This window comes from Opisthorchis viverrini (genome assembly GCF_000715545.1).
Source record: "Opisthorchis viverrini unplaced genomic scaffold opera_v5_267, whole genome shotgun sequence".
NCBI lineage: Eukaryota > Metazoa > Platyhelminthes > Trematoda > Opisthorchiida > Opisthorchiidae > Opisthorchis > Opisthorchis viverrini.
In genome coordinates, this window is record NW_008751924.1 from 271626 (window position 1) to 273674 (window position 2049).

At 44.8% G+C, this 2049-nt stretch overlaps 2 protein-coding genes across 2 annotated transcripts in view; both read left to right on the forward strand.

Moving 5' to 3' along the window:
* The window catches only part of T265_09285 (hypothetical protein), a gene marked incomplete at both ends in the record, with an annotated part of 8678 nt that extends 7902 nt beyond the window's left edge, over window positions 1-776 (forward strand). Inside the window, one exon of the mRNA XM_009175313.1 lies at window positions 605-776. Within this exon, the coding sequence (XP_009173577.1) occupies window positions 605-776 (172 nt within the window). The remainder of the gene's footprint in view (window positions 1-604) is intronic.
* A 632-nt stretch (window positions 777-1408) lies between these two features.
* T265_09286 (hypothetical protein) overlaps window positions 1409-2049 on the forward strand; it is a gene marked incomplete at both ends in the record, with an annotated part of 12694 nt that continues 12053 nt past the window's right edge. Inside the window, one exon of the mRNA XM_009175314.1 lies at window positions 1409-1503. Coding sequence (XP_009173578.1) covers window positions 1409-1503 — 95 coding nt within the window. The remainder of the gene's footprint in view (window positions 1504-2049) is intronic.

A 2049-nucleotide genomic window follows, 5' to 3' on the forward strand; every position in this document is an offset into this window, starting at 1 on the left:
TTCTTTTTATCATCCAGATCCGATTTGGTAAGACACCAAATGCTGAAGCGTTCCAAACAATCCTCCACCTCCTGTGCAGTTGAATGTACACTGAGGGATTCCAATTCAGATAACATTGTGATGAAGAGAGAAAACATTCCGGATTGCGACGCCAAATGTGATAATTAGAATAGTGGAGGTATCGTAACTTACCGAATGTACGCGTAGTATAGAAGTCCGAATATGGACGAATGAATATCGTATATTCTCGAATATCGCGGGTGTACTATCAATCGCATTGTAAAACAAGTGCATATAAAAATACACTAGACAGAATGAATAGAATAGAGTCAATGTTCACCACAGATAGGCTGGTATCGGATATCAGATTTTTGGACTTCTTCGCGACCTACACGTTCTTTTGCCTCCAAACTTCAAGTCTTACGAAAATCCAGGAAAATGTACGCCGGATTAAGAAGGTGATGTCGGAAAGAACGTTTCGAGTGAAAGTAGGCTCGATCTACTCTTCTTCGACATAGGTTTCTATTGGAGCTCCTCAAGACACTGTTTTGGCACCACTGCTGCCTTTGATCTTTGTCCGCGGTCTTTGAGATGCATATTCAAGTCTGTCTGCTTTTTGTGGGTGGCATGAAATCCAGGAGTTTCAACGCGATGCCATCCAGTGGGACGTATGCACTGCAGAGCTGTGGTCACCGGACTGGTATCATTCTCGAAATGATGAAAAGCGCATCCATGTGTATTTCAGAGGCAACTTGACAAACCCCTTCGTTATGTAGAGTGAGAATGGTCCAGCAGACATTACGAGGGTAGATATATTAAAGGACTTATGTGTCGCACCCTCTTCAAACACGTCCTTCTTACCTCAGCATGAATAAGCATCTCAAATGCATTCGTCGTTCTAAGGGTGATACGGCTAGCCTTCCCATGTATTACTCATATGTACCTCTAGATACTCTATCGGTCTTACGTCAGATGGCTTCTTGGAAATTCCAAAGATGCTGTATACTCTGTGCTGATGAATAAAGTACCACTCATTGAGCGCGTCCAAATAAATGCTATGGAACTGGTTGCCGACCTTATATCCCTTGCTTGTGAAACACATCTAGCGACATCTCACCTCTCTCCTGTGAACAATTGTTGACCCCATGGGGGCAGAATACCTACTTGTGCTCCATCTGAACAAGGTTTCCCAACCAATTTTCACTGTTGCTTCAAGTAATACACGGTGGGGTCACGGTAAGGATACTTTAAAGTTCAGAGCAGAATTTTTGAGGAACGGTTTTTCTCGTTTAAAGCAGCTGGTGCTTGGAACAAACTTCCTCCGACAGTTTACCACGCTACCCTAGTACCTATTTGAAAGCTCATTTTAACGCAATCTCAATATCCCGTGCTGAAAACTTACAGAACGATGCTACACCGTTTTGCGCGTGTGCCATTCAGGTCAGAGGAAGCTACTGAACAACAAAAAACGACCGGGGAAGCTTGGGCGAAAGCCTCGATCTGGTGCATTATTCCGTGAAATCACGAGCTCATTTTCCTGTTTTCCTAGCATTCCACGAAACGCAGAACGGCGTTGACCCGCACTCCTTAGTCGTCACCGCGTTAGTGGCCATTCAATGGCCATGACAAAGTTGATGCACATATACTTGCTGCCCAGTCACTCACCAAGCTTCCGAATTTCTGCTAGTTTCAGAGAAAGTTTCCGCCTAACTCTTTTAAGAGCAACTCCCAATCTTGCACCCTTTTAGCCACAACCAGTCCCATCATTCCTAGCACCGCAATTTGAGAGTGCGGCTTTCTCCACTTCTAGCTGCACCCCCAAAACTGGCGAGCAATATAAAGTGCTTTTCGGTCCTAGGCTACGGGTCCTACTTCTCGATTGGTTGGACTGGCACCTTCCTCTGAATGATGAGGGGATTCAGCGAATGCCTTTGTTATGCATGGTGAAAAGGGACCAAAAAACATCATGAGGATAGATGCCACAAACATTTGGGCATCTGGGTCTCCTCAAACTTGTCCTTCTCACTACACCATGAGAAATCGGTCCAA